At 37.2% G+C, this 19,975-nt stretch overlaps 2 protein-coding genes across 2 annotated transcripts in view; one reads left to right on the top strand and one right to left on the bottom strand.

Moving 5' to 3' along the window:
* The window catches only part of hfm1 (helicase for meiosis 1), a 51,053-nt gene extending 38,192 nt beyond the window's left edge, over positions 1-12,861 (top strand). The window contains 14 exon segments of the mRNA XM_036565372.1: positions 1,991-2,074; positions 3,772-3,929; positions 4,023-4,126; positions 5,121-5,339; positions 8,018-8,095; positions 8,197-8,318; positions 8,754-8,836; positions 8,971-9,050; positions 10,274-10,366; positions 10,562-10,798; positions 10,879-10,930; positions 11,032-11,062; positions 12,237-12,379; positions 12,470-12,861. Of these exon segments, the coding sequence (XP_036421265.1) occupies positions 1,991-2,074; positions 3,772-3,929; positions 4,023-4,126; positions 5,121-5,339; positions 8,018-8,095; positions 8,197-8,318; positions 8,754-8,836; positions 8,971-9,050; positions 10,274-10,366; positions 10,562-10,798; positions 10,879-10,930; positions 11,032-11,062; positions 12,237-12,379; positions 12,470-12,533 (1,548 nt within the window). The 3' untranslated portion in view covers positions 12,534-12,861.
* A 1,465-nt stretch (positions 12,862-14,326) lies between these two features.
* cldn18 (claudin 18) lies at positions 14,327-19,381 on the bottom strand. Its single transcript, XM_036565371.1, has 5 exons — positions 19,101-19,381; positions 17,180-17,344; positions 16,057-16,198; positions 15,786-15,896; positions 14,327-14,555 (listed from the first exon to the last, which is right to left on the bottom strand). The coding sequence occupies exons 1-5, from the start codon at positions 19,318-19,320 to the stop codon at positions 14,468-14,470; spliced, it is 726 nt and encodes a 241-aa protein (XP_036421264.1). The 5' UTR covers positions 19,321-19,381; the 3' UTR covers positions 14,327-14,467.
* Between the last annotated feature and the right edge of the window lie 594 nt (positions 19,382-19,975).

The following is a 19,975-nucleotide window of genomic DNA, read 5'->3' as shown; positions in this document are numbered from 1 at the left end:
TCATCCTCCTCCTTCATCAGTGGTCACAGGACGCTGTCGGCTGGATGTTTTTGGTTGGTGGACTATTCTCAGTCCAGCAGTGACACTGAGGTGTTTAAAAACTCCAGCAGCACTGCTGTGTCTGATCCACTCAGACCAGCACAACACACACTAACACACCACCACCACGTCAGTGTTACTGCAGTGCTGAGAATGATCCACCACCCAAATAGTACCTGCTCTGTGAGGGTCCATGGGGGTCCTGACCACTGAAGAACAGGGTAAAAGGGGGCTAACAAAGTATGCAGAGAAACAGATGGACTACAGTCTGTAACTGTAGAACTACAAAGTGCTCCTATATAGTAAGTGGAGCTGATAAAATGGACAATGAGCATAGAAACAAGAAGGTGGTCATGATGATATGCCTGATTGTGTAAATATATAACATAATTCTGTTTTGACACTACACTTAACCACAGCTGGGTAGAGGATAAAAAAGATACCTAAATACTAAGTAACTTATAGAACTGGAGTATAATTTCATCCAGCATCTACCTGCTCAGCAACTGAAGATTTTAGGCTCTGTTCTTCTCTTTTTGGGATTCGTTTGGTCTAAAATAAAATGAGAAAGTCAGAGATGTTCTCAATCACAAAGCATTACAAATGTTTTACTTAAGTATATGTACTTGAGTAAATGTAAGTAGTTACCACCCACCAATTTCAAAGAATCAGTGTAAAGCTGTAAAAATGAAGAAATATTGATAAGTCTACAGTGATGTGAACAGAGCTGTAGAACATCAAGAATGAGGTTGTAATAAAATGAACATACAGGTTGTCTTATATTTTAACAATGATTAAATCATAAAGCAGGTAGCTTATTAAGAAATTGCTATAAATTTGTTGTTAAATTATGTTATTTGTCATTTAATTAGATCTCTGTGTTCTCAGAAAACGTAATATATTGAATGAAACATCTCAGAAATGTTATGTTTATAGCGATCACAATATAATTGAATGAAATAAGAATTATTAATATGACAAGCTCGAACAGGCCTGGATAATTATCGCTGTTGTCAGAAGAAAACCTCGTATTTCCAAAATGGTAACTTTACAGGAGAAGGAAAACACCTACTTTTCTTTTAATGTAAATCAATGGAACCAGACTTGGAAAAAAGTCGTTTTGGGTCGTTTCTTTTGGTCCATTCATCATGAAATTTTCACACAATGTAAAGGGTAACAGGTACTTTCAAGTTGTGTCAAAAACTGAAAAAGCATCACAAAATGGAGATATGAGGATTTCTTCTGACAACAGCGATATGTTTTGTTGATTTTCTGGGTAAAAATAAGTTAACACGTCTTCTACAGAGAGCACACTTAAATATGGAGTTTTACTGCAAATTTTGGTGCACAACTTTTTATTTGCTGAGTTTTACATATTGGGGAAAAATAAAACTTACTGTGCCAGGACTTTTGCACAGGCCACATTTTGGGTTTTTTTCCCCTCGTTAAGTAAAATTAAGCAAATAAACAGGAACGATGCTTTAAAACTTGCAGAAATGTGTTCTATGTAGTAAATCAACAAAACGTGTCATTTGGACAAGGTACCTAAACTTTTGTATATGTCTAATATTTGTACGTGTTATACTAGACTTACAGTTTCTTTTCTTTAAAAATGTCTAATTTTGCGCACATTTGTGGTTGTTTTCAATTAAAAAAACATTCTGTTTGCTTTGTATTTCTTCCTGTAGGGTTAGTTGGTACTTAGATGTCCACCTTAAGGGAACTGCTTCAGTTAAACATAGATCATTTTAGGGCTTGGTGTATGTATCAGAAAATATTTATCATATGAATCTGAAAAGTAAACCACCTCTGTTGTGCCATCTATAATGAGTGTTCAATCTTTTTTAAAATGATGAATATTTAATCCAGCCCTCTGCTTTGGATCGAAGGGTTCTGGCCAAATACTGAGTCTTGATAACTGTACAAATTCCTGATCACCGTTTTTGTCCAGATTGTGAATCGACACCCTCCATTTGGAAACCAGATCAGAGAAGCTGTCAGCAGACTCCCCAAATATGAAATTCGTGTTGAACAGGTGACAATTTCTCTCTTTATATTAAATATTAGCTCATATAATCATGCATTTGAGTGGTATGTTCATTATATTAAAAGATGAATGATGCAGATAATTAATGATCAGAGTTCTTTGTTATGATGCAGTTAGTTAAATTCAAATAAAGTTGGTGAAAAATCATGTACTTTAGTCCATTTTTGTAGAAAACATAATAGTTTATAAATGGTTTAATTTATTTATGAATTAGTTATTAACACCTTAAAATCGTTAATAGGCAGGTATAACACATGAATAAAAAGGGCATCAGTGACCTGTTCCTTGCCAAATAGTGATTATCTATACTGTTAAAGCTCAGATCTTGCTGTTTACTCATCTTTTCGGTCTTCTCTATCTATTAAACCTTTCAGCTTAATTAGATATTTATTATTAAATAACTACCATTTAATCACCATCTGGATGTCTCACACTGCAAAAATAATATCTTTGCGAGTGTAAACATCTTAAATGAAGTCAATAAATCTAATATTTCTCATTATGAGACTGTTGTAAGAATATTATAAGATTGTTTAACTCATATCTAGACATTTTTACTTGTTTTTAAGCAGTTTTATCTTATAAAAGTGTCTTATTTCATTGTCAGATCATGTTCCTTGTTTTAATCATTATTTCTTGAAATTAGCAAAATTATCTTCATTATTTCTCCAAACAAGTAAACTAATCTGCCAATGGAATAAGACACTTTCACCAGATAAAATCACTTAAAACAAGTAAAAATGTACAGAAACAGGTGGAATAATCTTATAATATTCTTACAACAGCCTCATAATGAGAGATATTAGATTTATTGACTACATTTAAGAAGTTTTCACTTGTTAAAATATTGTTTTCTGCCGTGCATTAGTCACAAATGATCATTTTTCCTACATTAAAATGATAAAATTTGTAAATTCACATTCTGAGCTCTATTGTGCAATTAAAGATGTTTTCCTTATTTCTGTTGTACAGGTTACTTTTATTGCGTTTTCTCCTCTAGTCAGCGTTATCTGGGGTTTAACAGTCTAGACCAGGGCTTCTCAACCAGCTGTAGACCAAAAGTAATGAGTAAGAAAACATTAACTTAATAATAAGAAAGAAGTATTAAATGTTTACAGATGGTAAACAGTATTAATACAACCCCTGCAACAACAGCGTGAATAGGTGGACCTTGAGATAGAAAGGGTTGGGAACCCCTGATATAGATAAATATGGGCTCTTTATTTGTCACTGTTTCCCTTATTATTTGTGTCATAACTGCTTATTATTGATTTTAAGGAGATTATGACTAATTAATAACCATAAGAAACTAATTTTAAACCCTATTTGAGGGTAGTCCTATTGTAAAGTGGTACTTAGACAAAAATATGGACCAAATTGAAGGCCTGAAGCTGTCTGATCTGCTGGTTTTAGCTCTGCAGTGTACTTAGGTCAATCTTATAGATAACAGTGTGTTATACAGTGTCAGTAACCACCTACACGAGTCTATTAGAGATAACAGAACAACTCCATGTGGTTTGAAGTGAGTTTATAGTGGGTTAGACATGCAGTTAGCACCATGCTAATTGGTGGGGTGTGAGTTTTGGTCACCAGTTATTTTTTTTATAATTGATGACATTGAGGGCAGAAATTAAGTGAATTGATTTATTGTTTAATTGTTGCTTTCAATCTTAATTTCTTATCAGCTTCCGCGATACAGTGTCTCCACAGCAGATATCCTGGTCACAGTGAACTTGAAGAACTTCGAGCAGCTCCTAACCAAAAGAACTGCCCCGGACCACCATTACGTCACTCTCATCATTGGAGATGCTGACAACAACGTGGTCTTCCAACAGAAGATCTCGTAACACCCAGATTGTTTAGTCTCAAGTGTTTATTGTTAATGTTTTTAAGGAACTTCCAAAAAAATCTCATGTGCATGTCATATTTTAAACAGGGACAATTTACTTTTGAAGTCTGGGAGCTGGACCAGGAAGGTAGATGTTACAAGAAGTTCACAGAAAGATGAGATCAGCATCAATTTGATAAGCTCTGAATACGGTGTGTTAAATGTAGTGTCTCTCTAGCGATTCACATACAATATTTCAGTGATTTAAGGTGAACATTTTGTTTATTTGCTGAGAAACTTGTTCCGCATCACTAAAATAAAAGATTATAAAATTTAGCAATTGCACAGTAATAGTTTAGTGGCACACAAAAACCTCAAATGTTAGACATATACAAAAGTTTTGGTGCCCCTGTTCAAATGTTAGTGCAAGTTAGCACATTATCTACAGAGAACGCACTTCTGCACATTTTAATACACAGTTGCTGTTTATTTGCTGAATTTAATATTGGGGGGAAAAAATAATATAAAATATATGGCATGTGCAAAAGTTATGGCACATTATATACTTTTTTCTCATTATGTTAAACTCAAGTGCAAATAAATAGAAACTGCACTAAAATTAGCAGAAAATGTCCATATTTAAGTTAAAATAATACCTATTTTCACTTTCAAAATTTTGCATGTACACCTTGCATTAAGACAAATTTAAGTGATTTTATTGTGTCAGTTTTTTCCATTTAACCATTTCTGGCCTCTCTTTGGGGAAGCCGAGTATCATTCGTTGTTAACATCCAATACCTGGATTATCTAACAAAACTTCATTACATAAATCAGGTGCTGCTGTTGGAAATTTACAAATCCATGGCTGGGAATTTCAGGGAGAAATCTAGAACCATACTTTGTTCTTCTAACCAGTAGAGAAAAGACAAAAAATGACTGAAAATTAAACCAAAATTTAATTGGCAAAAGACCATAATACATATATAATTCTCAAAATTTTTATTCCAGCAAAACAGTTATTGTGGCTTGGCCTTTAGTCTGTGAGAACAAGTTTGAACCATTTTGTTTGGAAACTTGTTTTATTTGCCCATGATGGACGTAGTGAGCTCCTGATTGCACCTTTCGGGTCTTTGTAAGCTGCTTTTTACTGTGTATCAGATTTCTTTAAGTTAATTGATGCAGTGTGTTTGTGTATATGGTGTGCAGTGGGTCTGGATATCCAGCAGAAATTCAGTGCCTTCTACTACGGAGCAAAGACGTTCAGAGCTGAATCATACGGTGTGGAGACTCCAGAATCTAAGCTTCAGAGAGTACAGGAAACATCACAGAGAGCCGCTGACTCAGCGCCGAAATCTCACACAGCCACCCTGAGAGCTCAGACCACAGCACAGAGAGATCAGTATAAACACCTCTCTGATATCAGAGGTATGATCAAATACACACCCTTTTGTTTTTTAAAACATTCAGTCTGTCACTGTTTACCCATACAAAAAATAGTATTTAAACAATAGAACAGTGGGTGGGGGGATTCTGTGGCTTTTATACAACAACTTTGCAATGGAAAGAAAAAAGTAAATCAAAGAAGTTCCAAACACGATTACAGATATGTTTTTAAAGGTGCCATATCCTACATTTTTCCCCTAAAGCTCATCATTACATTTGTTTGTGTTTAGTTTATCAAAAACAGCCATAACTTTATGTGACCATTTTCCAGCCTCTGTTTATCCTTTAGAAATAAAACTAACCCAACGTGAATGGGCGAAGCTGCAGTGTATTAGAAAATACAGACTTTTTTGCTATTAAGACCCTGCACAGTTGCCTTTTTTGTCTTGTCTTTTTTGTTGACACTAAAGATTTTGTGTAATTAATTCATCATTTTAGTTTATAAGGAGGGAAAGGTTCTGACCTACGCCATCTGCTGGCTGCATTCAAAACATTCTGAATCACCATTCATTTCTCCATAGGGACGTTTAATAATGGATAAACATCACCTAAGGCTGGAACTTTTGTGAAACAGGTACAACCCTGTTATCAAAAAAGTTGGGATGCTGTGCAAAACATAAATAAAAACAGTATGCAGTGATATTCAAATCATTAAAATCCTATATTTAATTGAAAATAGTTCAAAGGCAGCATATTAAATGTTGAAACTGAGGCATTTATTGTTTTTGAAAATATATGCCCATTTCAAAAAAGTTGGGACAGGGGCAACAAAAAACTGGTAAAGCTGTGCAATGCTAAACAAAACACCTAGTGCAACATCTCACAACTAATTAGTTTGATAGGCTGCATGTCAGTAACATGATTGGGTATAAAAAGAGCATCACAGAGAGGCGGAGTCTTTCAGAAGTAAAGATGGGGAGGGGTTCACCACTCTGTGAAAGACTGCACGATCAAATAGTGCAACAAGAACTTGTGGATTTCATCATCTATGGTAAATAATAGTATCAAAAGATTTAGAGAATCCAGAGAAATCTCTGATTGCAAGGCTCAAAGCCGAAAACCAGCACTGGATGGTCATGATCTTTGGGCCTCAGGCTGCACTGCATTAAAAACAGACATGTTTCTGTAGTGGAAATCACTGCATGGGCTCAGAAACACTTCTGAAAACCACTGTCTGTCAACACAGTTCATCACTGCATCCACAAATGCAAATTAAAACTCTACCAGAAACACAGCTGCCTTCTCTGGGCCCGAGCTCAATTAAGATGGACTGAGGGGAAGTGAAAAAGTGTCCTGTGGTCCAACGAATCACAATTTGAGTTTTTTTTTTTAAATTATGGACACTGCGTCCTCCAGGTTAAAGAGGGGAGGAATCACCCAGCTTGTTATCAGAGCACAGTTTAAATGCCAGCATCTGTGATGGTATAAGGGTGCATTGGTGCACATGGAATGGGTGACGTGCACATTTGTGAAGGCGCCATTAATGCTGAACGATATGTACATGTTTTGGCTGCCATCCAGTCGATGTCTTTTTCAGGGAAGGCCTTGATTATTTCAGCAAGACGATGTCAAACCACATTCTGCATGTATTACAACAGCATTGCTCCATATTTAAAGAGTCCAGGTGCTAAACTGACCTGCCTGCAGTCCAGATCTGTCACCACTGATAGCATTTTGCAAATTATGAAACAAAAAGTACGACAAAGGAGACCCTGAACTGTTGAGCAGCTGAAATCCTGTATCAAACTAGAAAGGGAAAACATTACACTTTCAAAACTACAGCAGTGTCTCCTCAGTTCCCAAATACTTACAGAGTGTTGTTAAAAGAAGAGGTGATGAAACTGGTAAACAGGCCCCCGTCCCAACTTTTTGAAACGTGTTGCTGGCATCAAATTCAAAATGGGCATATATTTTTCAAAAAACAACACAATTTCTCAGTCTAAGCATTTATATGTTGTCTTTGTACTATTTTCAATTAAATATTCACTTCCCAACTTTTTTTGGAAACAGCATTGGCAACATAATTGCCAAAGATTGATTTGGGCAAGGAAGATAGTTTGAAATTGGGGAAAGTACTGTTGCTGACCTTCAACAGCCCAGTGTGTGTTTTTTTTTTAAATAAATTAGCAACATATTGCAGTATATTCTATTTCCACCTACAGCCTAAAGAACATGTTTGTGTGCATCTGGTCAAATATTTTTTTTTTTTGTTGATTTTCTAAGTGAAAGTATGTTAACAGGTCCTGTACAGTGAACAAACACCTGCACGTTTTAATGCACAATTACAGTTGGTTTGTTGAATTCAGCATAAAATGTAGCCTGTGAAAAAGTTATAATTTCATATTATATAATTTTTCTTTTATTATATTTTGTGTTATGTTTATTTTTTAAATTCAGCAAATAAATAGTGCACTAAAATGTGCAGAAACTGTAATTTTTAAGTTTGTTCTCTGTAGAGCAGCAGTGACCCCTGCAGGAGAGGATCTGTTTATTTCCAGTGAATCAAAATTACTTTCACTTAGAAAATCAACAAAACATAGAATGTGACTGAGAGTGAGAGTGTTCAAACTTTTGCATACGACTGAAGGCAGGGCCAGCTGTTAACCGCAGTGTTATCCTGAAAGGTACTGCTTTAGTATTTCTGTCTCTTTCCACAGCAGATCCTGTTCAGACAGAGCCTGGCAAAAGGAAATGTAACCATTTTTGTAAAAACAAGGAGCTCTGTGGTCACGACTGCTGTGAGTACCAGATTAGCAGAAGTATGTGTGGCTCTGAATCCTGATAATGAAATGAAATTCAGTGAAATAATGTTGGTTTTTGACTCCTCTCCTTTTTTTAGGCAAAGTCGGAGTGCAGGTGGTGAAAAGGCCTCTGAATCCAGAATCCAATATCTCATCCTATCTCAGAGATCTTAAGATGAGGAACGAGAAACTCATAGAGACGCCAGTCAAACGTTTGAAGGTCCCTCTTATTTCACTTATTATTTTATACACAGAGATATTGTACAGTAGATACTGCGTATTGAATTGCATTGAATTGAACTGAATAAACATCATTTGTCCCCAAGGGGCAGTTCATAACTGGGCATATAAACACATGACACAAATATCTAACATAGAGACAACTAAAGACAAACATCATGTGAACGTGATTATTGTCATTTTGGGTGCTCAAAATCTTTGAATAATGGTGATGTTTACTTTCATAGTTTCCAAAAAACAGATCAAAGTGCTCTACAAGGAAGAATGATACAAAATGACAAAAATGGCTGCTTTGGAAATGTGTGCTAAAGTGGAAAAAGCATAATATTACCACATTTAATATAGTGACTGCTTCGTTTACTCAAGGTGGTAAATGTAAGTTTCTGTTTTCAGTAACTTCGTTGTGTCTTTGCAGATGAGAATGAATGCTGAGGCGGAGAACCTCAACATGCAGCAGTTCTCCTACAAGCGTAAAGACCCAATTCCAGCTCACACAAGGTATGATAGTGTTCGAAACTGGACAGCGAATGCTGCAGTACCTTTATGGTTCTGATGTCCTAGGTTACCTGCTTTAAATTCTTTATTTATTTATTTGCATTGACGTAGTCTGTGATGCTTTTTTTTAACCAAAGGTTTGAGGAATATCAGTGTTATCCTCAAAGTGTGGAACCAGAGCTGGGTTTAACCATGCCTGCAGAGACGTCATATGATGGTAAGCACGTATATTTAAAATCCTCATGTTTTTACCACAGTCAGAACTGATTTTGGCTCAGGCAGCACTTGGTTTTCAAATCGGTTTCTCTGTTTTAAAAGAGACAGATATACACCGATCAGGCATAACATTATGACCACCTCCTTGTTTCTACGCTCATTGTCCATTTTATCAGCTCCACTTACTATATAGGTGCACTTTGTAGTTCTACAGTTACAGACTGTAGTCCATCTGTTTCTCTGATACTTTGTTAGCCCCCTTTTACCCTGTTCTTCAGTGGTCAGGACCCCCATGGACCCTCACAGAGCAGGTACTGTTTGGGTGGTGGATCATTCTCAGCACTGCAGTAACACTGACGTGGTGGTGGTGTGTTAGTGTGTGTTGCGCTGGTACGAGTGGATCAGACACAGCAGTGCTGCTGGAGTTTTAAACACCTCAGTGTCACTGCTGGACTGAGAATAGTCCACCAACCAAAAATATTCAGCCGACAGCGTCCTGTGGGCAGCGTCCTGTGACCACTGATGAAGGACTAGAGGATGACCAACACAAACTGTGCAGCAGCAGATGAGCTACCATCTCTGACTTTACATCTACAAGGTGGACTGACAAGGTAGGAGTGTCTAATAGAGTGGACAGTGAGTGGACACAGTGTTTAAAAAACTCCAGCAGCACTGCTGTGTCTGATCCACTCGTACCAGCGCAACACACACTAACACACCACCACCACGTCAGTGTTACTGCAGTGCTGAGAATGATCCACCACCCAAACAGTACCTGCTCTGTGAGGGTCCATGGGGGTCCTGACCACTGAAGAACAGGGCAAAAGGGGGCTAACAAAGTATCAGAGAAACAGATGGACTACAGTCTGTAACTGTAGAACTACAAAGTGCACCTATATAGTAAGTGGAGCTGATAAAATGGACAATGAGCGTAGAAACAAGGAGGTGGTCATAATGTAATGCCTGATCAGTGTAAATCCAGAGAGGATTCGTCCAGCAGATGGAGGTGGGACTTAAATCACAGAGTCTACTTTTTTAAACAGCACTGCTGAAGCGGGGTCACAAAGCCAATTTTAGTACAAGTGGAAGATACATGGCCTTTTTTAGTCAATAATGCTCTATCCTGCTCTGTTTTGATAAAAAGGCTCAAATGATTTCCAGCGTAATCCATCATAATGCACAGATCAGCATAACAAATACAGCTTTTTTATGTTCAATCTGCAGATTACAGTGAATACCCTGGAGGTTTTTATTCTGAAATGGAGGACACTGTACAGGAACAAACCTTCCAGACTAGTACAAACATTGTGCTTCAGAGTAATTTTTTTCTTCTATTAATTTATTCCATATGTTTGTTTTCTACCATGGAAATACAATGACAATTATGCACACCTACAGTTTAATACATTAATGATGCATGCAGTTGAGAATAAAACATAAATATGAACCACAGTGAGTGTTGTGAAAGCAGCCCTCTTGTGATTGTGTAATGTTTTTGTGGTAATGTTGTAGATGCTAATATGAGAAAAGACGGCTCAGAGAGACACGCAAACAGAATTCCTGCTAATAAAAGTAGAGCTCACGCAGCCAACTCACATCAAGACCACAGCACTGATAGCAGCTTTTTATCTGATGTCCTCAACGTGACTTTTGACCTGGCAGTGGACGACTGGGATGACTTTGATGATGCCAACTTGGTGCTTGCTAGCAACGTGTCTTACACTGCAAATCGAGAGACTCAACCAACAGGTGATGCAAATTTTCTTCAGCCTAAACATAATGACCATGCAGAAGTTCAGCAGATAATCACGGTTTGTTTACATTTTTAGATTGTTGGACTTCAGTTCCTCCTGTTTATGCAGAGCCTAAACCAACGTCAAGGTGATTCAGTGATCCTCTTTTATCTGTTTTATATATGAATTGTATGTGTTGCTTTGTTGGATTATGTTTCAGCAAATAAATTAACCTACTTTTGTGTTCAGGGCTGGACCTGCAACTTTCACATCACAAACAGTAAGTTCTCCTGTAGTCCAGGCTCTTGTAAAGAAGGGCTGCACAATATGGACAAAATACTGATATTGAGATGAAATTGCTACATATTGCGATTGTTATTTGCTTGAAACAGGCATCACTGAGCTCTTGATATGGTTAAAGAATGACCTGTTTTTGATTTTGACCAAAATGAGTTGCATTTGTTGGGTCATGTGAACGCCGTTATGCGTCCAAACGTCCACAGAAACCTACGCTGCATGGCCAAAAATATGTGGACACCCTTTCTAACCAGTGGATTTGGCTATTTCAACTACACTTACGGTTATCACATGTATTAAATCAGGCATACCATGCTGTCTCCGTACACAAACACACAGTAGAATGAGTCATACTGGGAGAGTTTGTCTATTACCAGTCCTGCTAGAGCTGCCCTAGGCAGCAGTAAGTGCTGTTAATATGGAGTGGAAATGTGTAGGAGCAACAACAGCTCAGCTGCAAGCACTTCCTCTGGGTTTGACTAGTCAGTGGCCAGATGAGTGTGCATGGCTGCCCTGCCTGGTGCCAAAAAGCATGTTTCTCTATTAGGGACTGTTGTAATTAGTACATAATCGCCAGTTGTTGGCTTTCACAATCATATGTTTACGTTGCAAATCCCATTAAAAAGAATAAGTGTTAGTGCTAATGGCTCTCTATCTAGGTCTGATACTACCTCCATAGGCTCAATTTATTGGCTTAAAATAAGCTCTTCTTCTTTATTCAGTTGTATTTAGAGATAATATCACTTATCACTTATGAAAATGTCATTATGTCATTGAGTTGTTACTAAAGGAGTTCCCCAGGGCTCAATGTTAGGTCCTACTCTGTTTTCTATATTTATTAACGATATTCCCCATGCTGCTTGTAATTATTCACTTATATGCTGATGACACCATCTTGTATGCCACTCGTCCTTCTCCTGCATCAGTAGAAACATTGGTCCAGGACAGTTTCCTCCTTTATGTTGTAAGCAAATCTCATTAAAAATAATAAGTGTTAGTGCTAATGGCTCTCTGTCTAGGTCTGATACTACCTCCATAGGCTCAATTTATTGGCTTAAAATAAGCTCTTCTTATTTATTCAGTTGTGTTTAGAGATAATATCACTGATCACTTGTAAACACGTTAATATATCGAGTTTTTTCTTATTTGTCTGCTAGAGAGTAAGCCCTGTTCTGTCTGCAACCACTCCAAAACATCTAGCCGCAAAACAGAACGATGCAAGAAATGTCTCACTGGGACGCCGATTTGATTTCTTCTCAAAGAGAGATACAGCGAACGGAGAACAGAAAGCTTTTGGCAGGTAAATGGAGAAATCCTCATGCTGTAGTCGTTCAGAAGTTTGTATTTAGTTTGCATTTACTGCTAACTGACTAAGCCTATCTACTTGCAGGGACCCAATGGTGGAGAAGGAAGAGGTTGACATGTTCCTCGGTATATTTGATGGCATTTTCTGAAGTGTCTTATGGTTGTTCTTAAGAATTAATATCTTAAACAGTAAGGAAGTTATTTATTCATGTATTTATTGGTTTTATCTTATTATTAAAATGTTTTTATGTAAATGTAGCTGAATTACATTTACAGTTTTTCATTAAGTTGTTTTCTCTAAAAAGAGAAATGTGGTAATGCCACTTAAGTTCATATGTATTAGTGAATCATTTTGTTACAAAATATTACTTATCATTAATAAATGTATTTATCAGCCTTTGATTCTGTTGATCACTCTATCTTACTAAACAGATTGGGCGGTATTGGGGTTTTGGATCACTCTTTGGCCTGGTTCTCAAATTACAAATAAGGTTCAGTGTGTTAAATTGGATAATTGTCTTTCCCTCTTCCTGTTACTCAGTGAGTTCCCCAGGGCTCAATATTAGGTCCTACTCTGTTTTCTATATTTATTAATGATATTCCCCATGCTGCTTGTAATTAATTTACTCACTTATGCTACCGGTCCTTCTCCTGCATCAGTAGTAACATTAGTCCAGGACAGTTTCCTCCACAGGTTTTCAATAAACTCCATTTATCAGATCAAAGTTATGTGGTTTGGTCAGAGGGGTGTGGAACCCCCTCCTTCCTTTGAGATCACGACTAGGGAGGGAGTGGTCTTGGTACTTAGGAATCCGGTTAGATAGTACATTCAAGTCAAAGGTTAAGGCGAAACTTATGCTTATTCGAATGATTGTACTTCCTCTGTTTGACCTCATTTATAGATTTGCATCCAAAAGTTTTCTTCAAAGCTTGACTCTCTTTATTACTCTGCCATACGGTTTGCTACAAATGTCCCTTTCAAAACGCATCACTGTGCTCTTTACTCATTGGTTGAATGGCCTTCTTTGACCACTTAACGTAAAATCCACTGGTTTACGCTCATCTATAAAATTCTGCTTGGACTTTCACCCCCTTATTTATGTGAGCTACTGCAACCAGAATCTGCTAATAGACGACTTTCCCTCGGAGATTAATTAAGTGATCTATCTATCTATCCATCCATCCATCCATCCATCCTTCTAACACCAGGTCGTTTATTTATATCAAGTTAAAAATCCCTAAATCCAGCATCGTTTCAGTGTGCTGCTGCTACGAGGTACACTAAAACAGGTCACTTTTGTTTCAGTTACCGCTTTTAAGGACTGAATCAAGAATATTTTTGGTAATATTTGTACATGTTTGTAATTTTTTAAAACTTTTTTTCTGTTTATTGTGATTTTCCTTTTCTTCCCCCTTTTCTTCCCTTCTTTTTAAAATTTATTTATTTTTTTTTACAAGTGTCTTGCAGCGCTTGCCAGGCCAACATTGTAAATAAAGAAAGAATATTCATAATGCCTCGGTTAAATTAAAGGCTAAATAAAAAATGTATTGATGAATAATTGAATTGTACCATGTGGTGCATTTTTCCAGGCCTGTGGAAATGGGCCAGCAACACCAGCATCTTCAACTGTGACCCTAATTGAATATGAAGATTTGAAGGCAGTTACACTAAAAACGGATCACGTGATTAATTACCTACAGAGCTACAGAGCTTCAGTAGTGTGTGTAATAATCAGATCATGCTGACCTCTGCTGGTCATTCAGGGGAGTGAATACAACCAGGCTTATTTGAAAAAGCTTTGCTGGAGTCATGCTGGCATTGAAACGAGAGGGAAACCAATATTTATCAGAATATTTATTTATATTCTGTTTATTGTTACAAAAATGCAAATGAGAAATTGATTGGTTGATAACGGGGCGGGGTTGGGTGGCACTACGCATGTTTAACATCAGACACAGTGATGAGGGGCTGCATTAAAAACGTCAGTGGTAAATGAAGGTGATTCTCTGGCGTATATCACAAAGCAAACACGCAGCACAGCGTTACGGAGCGGGGACTCCACAGAGGAGGACACTCTGTTCTTCATACATACTTCTGCTCCCTCTTTCCTCTCTCGCTGCCCCCGTCAGCGGACTGGGCCGGGACTTTGTAAGCGATTGCGTTGTAGTTGCTGCAGAACAAACAGAGACAAATCCAGAGGAGTGAATGTGTTTTTATGTGTGTGATTAAACTTGTAGGTTTTTAATGACATTTAAGGACCTCATTCACATCATTACTGTCTTCCCAAGGCTTCATTTATATCTACTTCTTCTTCTATCCCTTCTTTATTTTTTCTTCTTTCTTTCCTTCCTTTTTTCTGTTTCTTTTTCCTCCACTTTTTTCTTCCTCTTTTTCGTCTTTCCTTCGTTCCTCCCTTCTTTCATCCTTTTCTTTCACCCTTTCTCTTCCTTCACCATTTTTTACTTTCTTACTTTTCCTTCCTTCCTTTCTTCTTTCTTTTTTCTTCTTTTCTACCTTCCTTCCTTTTTCCTTGTTTCTTTTCCCCACCCTTTTCCCTCTTTTTTTTACATTCTTTTCTTTCGCCCTTTCTCTTCCTTCCTTATTTTCTTCCTTTCTTTTTTCTTCTTTCCTTAATTCATCCCTTTCTTTTGTCTTTTTCCTTTCTTCCTTCTTTTCATCCTTCTATTCCTTTCTTTCTTGCCATCTTTCTTTTTTCTTCCTTCCTTTTGTCCTTGTTTCTTTTTCCTCCACTTTTTCTTCCTTTCTTTTTTCCTCTTTCCTTCCTTCCTTCTTTTCTTTTTTCTTTTGTCTTTTACTTTTCTTCCTTCTTTCATCCTTCTCTGCCTTTCTTTCTTGCCATCTGTCTTTTTCTTCTTTCCTCCCTTCCTCTCTTCTTTCATCCCTCTTTTCTTTCACTCTTCGTTCCTTATTTTCTTCCATCCTTTTGTCTTCCTTCCATCCTATATCCCTTCCTTCCTTTCTCTTGCTTACTTTTTTCTTTTCTTTCCTTTTTCTGTCCTCCCTTCTTTATCTTTTCCCTCATTTTTCATCCTTCTCTTCCTTTCTTTCTTGTTATTTTTCTTCTTTCCTTCTTTTCTTTCACGCTTCCTTTCTCCTCTTCCTTTTTCTTTCCTTCCTTTACTTTTTTCCCTATTACATTTGAATTTAGTGACTCAGAAATATTATATTTCAGAAATTAAATATTTAAAATATTATATTTCCTTCAAGAAATACAAATCTAGTCATTGTTATTATAACAATAATTATTATTATTACTTCTATTGCTGCTACTTCATGTGTTGAAGTGTTGAAATAATAATAATAATAATAATAATAATAATTATTATTATTATTGTTGTTTTGTTGTTGTTTTTATTATTATATAGGTACAGGGACTTACGGTGTACTGTCAGCATGCATCCCTTTGAAGGCCACAGACTTTAAAGCTCCTCCAATCAGAAGCAAGCCTCCTCCTATCCAGGCCACGAAAAGGGCAGGTCCGAATGTGTACCTGACCGTTAGATAACAAACAGCGGCTGATGAAGTGACTCACCGGGTAGCTCCACCCCAGCACACAAGATAAAGGCAAGCAGGATCATAGTGCTACTGTGAATCAGTGTATTTTATGTGGAGTAGATTTTCAGCTGTGCTGGATGTTGTTCTTGTCTTACGTGGTAGCCATTCCCATTCCCCCCATCGCCATCTCGCCCATCCCCTCATTATAAGCATTGTAGGTGTTGGCGTAAGTGGTCGAAGCGAAGCTGGCCACTATCTGGTTGGCATAAATAGACGCTCCAATAATGGCGCAGAGGCCTATGAAGAACGGAGAGAGAATAAACGTGTGACTGAGACAGTTCCTCTCTTACACTGGAGTCCTTTCAGCCCTTTAACACAAAGACAGCATGCAGTTATCAAATGCAGTTTTCCGTTGATTTGTCATGTGAGCATGACTCCATTCACTTCCTAGTCCATACAGTCAATAAATGGAAACTGGGCTACAAAAACAGCCCATTTTGAATTTGTCATGGCTATGACATCACAACCATGAACACGTTTACATATAACCACCACATATACCATATACCACCAATTCGGCCTACAGTAATTCAACTCAGCCATTCACTTTAACGTGATAAGTAGTGTTGTTACTGCATGTCTTCACCCAGATTGCATATTAAATGAGGCACAGTGCACAGCAGCTGATCACAACATACAGCCATGTGCAAAAGTTTGGGCACCCCTGGCCCAAAATTTGACATATTGAGTGAAAATAAGTTACACATCCTCTACAGAGACACACTTTTGCATGCATTTCTGCATTTTAATGCACAATTACTGTTTATTTGCTGAATTTAACAGAAAAAATGAAATAAAATACATAAAATGTGGCTTGTGCAAAAGTTACGGCACATTTAATAAATACATATTTTTCCAATATGTAAAACTCAGCAAGTAAATATAAATATAGCAGTAAAATTTGGTGAATAAGTGCAAGATTTAAGCTTTTTCCCTGTAGGAGATGTGCTAAGTTGTTTTCACTTAAATAAACAAAACATGTAATTTGACTGGGTGCTTTGCATTTGACTGTATAGCAGTCTTAATGGCAGAGTAATAAAAACGGCCTGTTTAATTCTAAGGGATAAAGAGATGTTGGAAAAATTTTCCCCAAAATTCATTTTTGCTACGTAAACCCACACAAATGTTGTAAGTGGACTCTGGAACAATAAGATATAAGAGAAATGTAGAGTCTGCACCCTGTAAGATCGGATCACGTTGCCTTTGATTTCTGTTTACCTGCGATGAGAAACATGATGCCCGCTGTCAGGGTCATTTTGGCCTTGGTGGAGGTTTCAGTGTTGCCCATTTTAAAGCATTTCAGAGAGAACACGGAGATACCAGTGCCGATCACACCCAGCACAACACCGACCACCATCATCGCTCTCACAGCCTGGAACTGAGCTGAGACACAAAAAGAGATTCATTGTGAATTTTTAAATTGAAGGCATAAAAGCAGTAGAACACTCTAGGCTGTGTGAGATTCGTGACTTCTTCTTGTGCTCTACTGCTTCTATATTACTATTTTTAACAAATGGTCACTCTTAAGATGGCGTTATATCGCAACCTCTCCAAATCCTGCAACAAAGTCTGGAAATTATTTGGTACTGAAGTACTTTCTTTGTCTTTCAGGGGCTTAAAGCATTTTAAAAGGGAACTTGCGCGTCTGACTCAGCCGTCTTTGTTTGTTTGATAGCTGATAACAGTATTGACTGAATGTGGACCTGCACTGTTTAGTTCTGCATTCATCATCTCTGTGTACGACTCCGCCAGGCACGATCTAACGACTGGTCATTTGCCTTTGCTCTGTTGATATTAAAAAAACGCTGGGTACTTCCACCATTTTATAGTTCCATTTAATAAAGTGTGCGTTAAACAGAATGTAGTGCTTGTTTTTGCATCCATTTAATCAGTGTAATTACTCCAGTGTGCTGTGCAGCTACATCAATCTTCTACTCATATTGTAGATGTTCATTTAATCTCCCAAACCCTAAAGCCGCGTATTTGGCTCAAACTATGGCTCCTCAGTCTCAGAACTACATAATATATGTTTTTTGTTTCATAGTTTGTACTGAATAATTGATAGTAGCTACTGAATAATTACTCACATGATTCATTGTTGTTACTAAATAGTTCATAGATGGTACTGAATAATTCATAGTGGAAAGGGAATAATTCATATCAGATACTGCATAATTTATAGTAGATACTGAATAATTCATAGCTGTCACTACATACTGAATAATTCATAGTAGATACTGAATCATTCACGGTGGATACTGAATAATTCATAGTAGTTACTGATTAATTCATAGCAGATTATGAATAATTCATAGTACATCCTGAATTATTCATAGTAGATACTGAATAATTCATAGCTGTCACTACATACTGAATAATTCATAGTACATCCTGAATTATTCATAGTAGATACTGAATAATTCATAGTAGTTACTGAATAATTCATAGTAGATATCGAATAGTTCATAGTAGATATTGAATAATTCATACTAGATCCTGAATAATTCATGGTAGTTACTGAGTAATTCATAGTAGATACCGAATAATTCATAGTAGATACTGAAAAATTCATAGTAGATACTGAATAATTCATAATAGTTACTGAATAATTCATAGTAGATACTGAATAATGAATAGTAGTTACTGAATAATTCATAGTAGATACTGAATTATTCATAGTAGGTACTGAATAATTCATAGTAGATACTGAAAAATTTGTAGTAGACATTGAATAATTCATAGTAGATACCAAATGATTCATAGTATATACTGAACAATTAATAGTAGTTACTGAATAATTTGTAGTAGTTACTGAATAATTTGTAGTAGTTACTGAATAATTAATGGTATTACAGCATATATCTACCAAATCTGTATAATATAATTTATATAATAAGTTTTTAGTTAGTGAGTTTTCCGTTCTTTTCTAAGTGCAGGAAGGCAGTTTAGAATGACTGTTCACAGTAATCGACCATTCGCAGCGTCAGAGAGAGATTATTTGTAAAAACACTGGAAAATTCCTTTATTTTAATGCTGTTTTGATGTGAAGTGATGCCATATTTTTCTCAGACATTTCAAAGCTCATTCAGTTTGACTAACTTAATCACTCACAAGTCCAGTTTTCTTTACTCTAACCCACCTGAGTATCCCAGAATTCCGTACATCGGCCGGCACTCTGTGAAGCCGGAGGTGGACACTTCACAGTCCTGCCACAGCCCCTTGTAGGTGTAGACGGAGGTCACCACGTCGCCCTGGCGGTCTTTAGTGCTCCAGTTGTTCATCACGGTGGCGGCGATGACCGCGGCCACTCCGATGAGTCCTAATACAAACCCCGCAGTCTGCAGGATGGTGTTAGCCATGTTTCCTCTTTCTCTGGACTGAAGGACAGTGAAGTGGTCAGTGAGAGGCTGTGGGGTAAACTGAAGCTGGTCAGGGCGGGTCTGCAGGTTTAATCTAAGTGTTCGTGTTCACGTGGTCACACACACGTGCACACTTTTTCTCTGAGGCTATTGGTGTTTGTGTGAACAAGTCAGACTGGCACTTAACCCTTTAAGCTTAGGCTGATAGTTCAGGTAGAGGAAATGGGAGAAATGCCCCCTTAGCTTTTTCTCACAGTACCCATAAAAAGGCATTTTGCCCGTTGAACTGTACATTTCTTTCTTTAGTAACGTTGGCGAAACATATTTAGATGAAATATGTATGATTAAGAAAACCAGAACTGCAGCAGATTTTTTTGTCTTTTTAGGAGAGCGAACAAGCCAACATTTATAAAAGTGTTTTTATGCTGGTTGTTCATTGCAGGGGTCAACAACATGTGGCTCTTTTACTGCCCTGTTGCGGCTCCACAGCAGAATTATTAGATTAGATTTGTAGGTAAAAATAAAATAATCCTCCTTTACAGTAAAATAAAGCTCTGCTGATCGTTCAACACAGTTTAACAATAAATGGTCTTAAACTCTGGAGTTAATGTAGAACTGCTAATTCACCCTTTAACCCTGGGGATCAGTGCGCAGA

The sequence above is a fragment of the Colossoma macropomum genome, unplaced genomic scaffold (genome assembly GCF_904425465.1).
Source record: "Colossoma macropomum unplaced genomic scaffold, Colossoma_macropomum, whole genome shotgun sequence".
Lineage (NCBI taxonomy): Eukaryota > Metazoa > Chordata > Actinopteri > Characiformes > Serrasalmidae > Colossoma > Colossoma macropomum.
The sequence above is the reverse complement of the archived record's forward strand: the minus strand, read 5'-3'. Positions and strand labels throughout refer to the sequence as shown.

What these genes read in the sequence shown, in the direction of transcription:
- cldn18 (XM_036565371.1), bottom strand. Translation starts at nt 19,320, where the DNA reads ATGGCTAACACCATCCTGCAGACTGCGGGGTTTGTATTAGGACTCATC. An exon ending in CGGAATTCTGGGATACTCAG is followed by an intron (nt 17,345 to 19,100) that starts GTGGGTTAGAGT and finishes TTTGTGTCTCAG; the next exon opens with CTCAGTTCCAGGCTGTGAGA. An exon ending in CATCATGTTTCTCATCGCAG is followed by an intron (nt 16,199 to 17,179) that starts GTAAACAGAAAT and finishes CGTTCTTCATAG; the next exon opens with GCCTCTGCGCCATTATTGGA.